Source organism: Haliotis rufescens, unplaced genomic scaffold, assembly GCF_023055435.1.
Source record: "Haliotis rufescens isolate VD_foot unplaced genomic scaffold, xgHalRufe1.0.p SCAF_18, whole genome shotgun sequence".
Lineage (NCBI taxonomy): Eukaryota > Metazoa > Mollusca > Gastropoda > Lepetellida > Haliotidae > Haliotis > Haliotis rufescens.
Genome location: NW_025963868.1, coordinates 6,824,609 through 6,826,207, shown reverse-complemented (window position 1 = coordinate 6,826,207; position 1,599 = coordinate 6,824,609). Strand labels below are relative to the sequence as shown.

The 1,599-nt window shown below is 41.0% G+C and overlaps 1 protein-coding gene across 1 annotated transcript; it reads left to right on the top strand.

The window, feature by feature from the left end:
- The first annotated feature begins 259 nt into the window (after positions 1-259).
- Positions 260-910, top strand: LOC124149664 (ras-related protein Rap-2c-like). Its single transcript, XM_046521392.2, has one exon. It carries the CDS (start codon positions 260-262, stop codon positions 908-910), a length of 651 nt encoding a protein of 216 aa, XP_046377348.2.
- The last annotated feature ends 689 nt before the right edge of the window (positions 911-1,599 follow it).

The window sequence follows — 1,599 nt, the reverse complement described above, 5'->3', positions numbered from 1 at the left end:
TCAAAGTGAACAAAAAGCGTCTCATGTCTAAGATGTCACAATGATCGAGAAATATCAACACAGAGGCATGATAACATTATCTATGAATTGCCCAAGGAGAAATTTACTGGAAATGGCTGGATGGGACTGGTTTCTGACGTCAATGTTGGTGTGAAAAACATAGCCGTTTTGTATAAAAGACTTGGGATTGTCTCCATACCAGCATTAGTGAGATCAATTAACATTCGCTGCTAAACAACTGAATCCGTAACAAGGAGTGATGGCATATTCCTACCTGACTTCCGGCACGGCTTCTACCACCTTCACATCATCAACGTTTAGAGGAGACACGTTCAGAATTGCTGTCATGGGAGCAGCCGCTGTAGGTAAGACAACAATCATCAGCCAGTTTGTGCACGGCACGTTTCCTCGACTGTACTGGCCAACGGTGCAGGAACGCTACACCGAAGACATTGATGTGAATGGAAAGTCCGTTGTTCTGGACATCTTTGACACACCTGGGGGCTATTGCTTCTCTTATTTAAGAGAATTAGCCATCGCCAATGCTGATGCGTTTGTGCTAGTGTATTCAGTCGGAGCTGAGGCATCCCTTGAGACGGTGGCTAATCTCAGAGACATGATTGTCCGACAGAAGCCGGCTGGTGTTCCCATCGTTGTTGTTGGCAACAAGACAGACCTGATACCCGCAACTCCTCGTTTTATGTCAAGTGAGAAAACTGAATGCATGGTGAATGTAGGCTGGCAGCATACCTACATGGAGGTGTCAGTCAAGGACAGTTCCAAAGTTTCAGACATTTTCAGAGAGATTGCCATTCAAACCCAATCATTTCTGTTCCCTAAAAGAAATCGTATAAACATCTTCCAAAGAATCAAACGTCGTTTGAAGAGGAGCGAGTCGGGGAAAAAATGATTAACTACTGCTTAAAAGTGTAATATATATGTACTATGTGCAGTGTATAGACAAATATGACAAATGCATCAGTATCACACTGACGTTTTACCAATGGATGAGTCTGATGTAAGGCAGCTCTTTTGAATAGTGGATGCCAAATAAATCTGTCTTCACGTGAATTCATATATATTTGTTCTTTGTCTAATCTTTGTCTTAACATTATGGTCCCCCAAAATAGTTTGAGTGAAAATGTCTAAAAACATGTTGGACCAGGACATATGTATAATGCCTGAACTTTTCAGGGATTATGTATTGTTCCTGATTGAATGACACATTATATATATGCCCGTAACTTTTCAGGGATTATACACATTCCCTTACATTCACTACATTTGCCAATGTCATCTAAAGCACATATTGCAATTTTATGGTTTGAACACTTGTCACAAAAAGAATTGTTGCAATATGTAGGTCTTTATCAAGGGATTTTATCAATTGGTAATTTGCCCAAGTAGTTTTAATTAAGCTTCAGGTATAATGCTGATATCATTCAGTATTGGTAAAATAGTCAAGTCCCTGATTTAACCTCCTGTAGTAGGGGTTGGTGTCGTTGCCTAGTGGTTACAGCATTCCCCTGTGATGCCCTGGGTTTGATTCTCCACAAAGGTACAATGTGTCTAGCCCATTCCACGTGTTTCCCTCTGTGA

Coding starts and splice junctions, on each gene's coding strand:
- LOC124149664 (XM_046521392.2), top strand. CDS start 260: ATGGCATATTCCTACCTGACTTCCGGCACGGCTTCTACCACCTTCACA.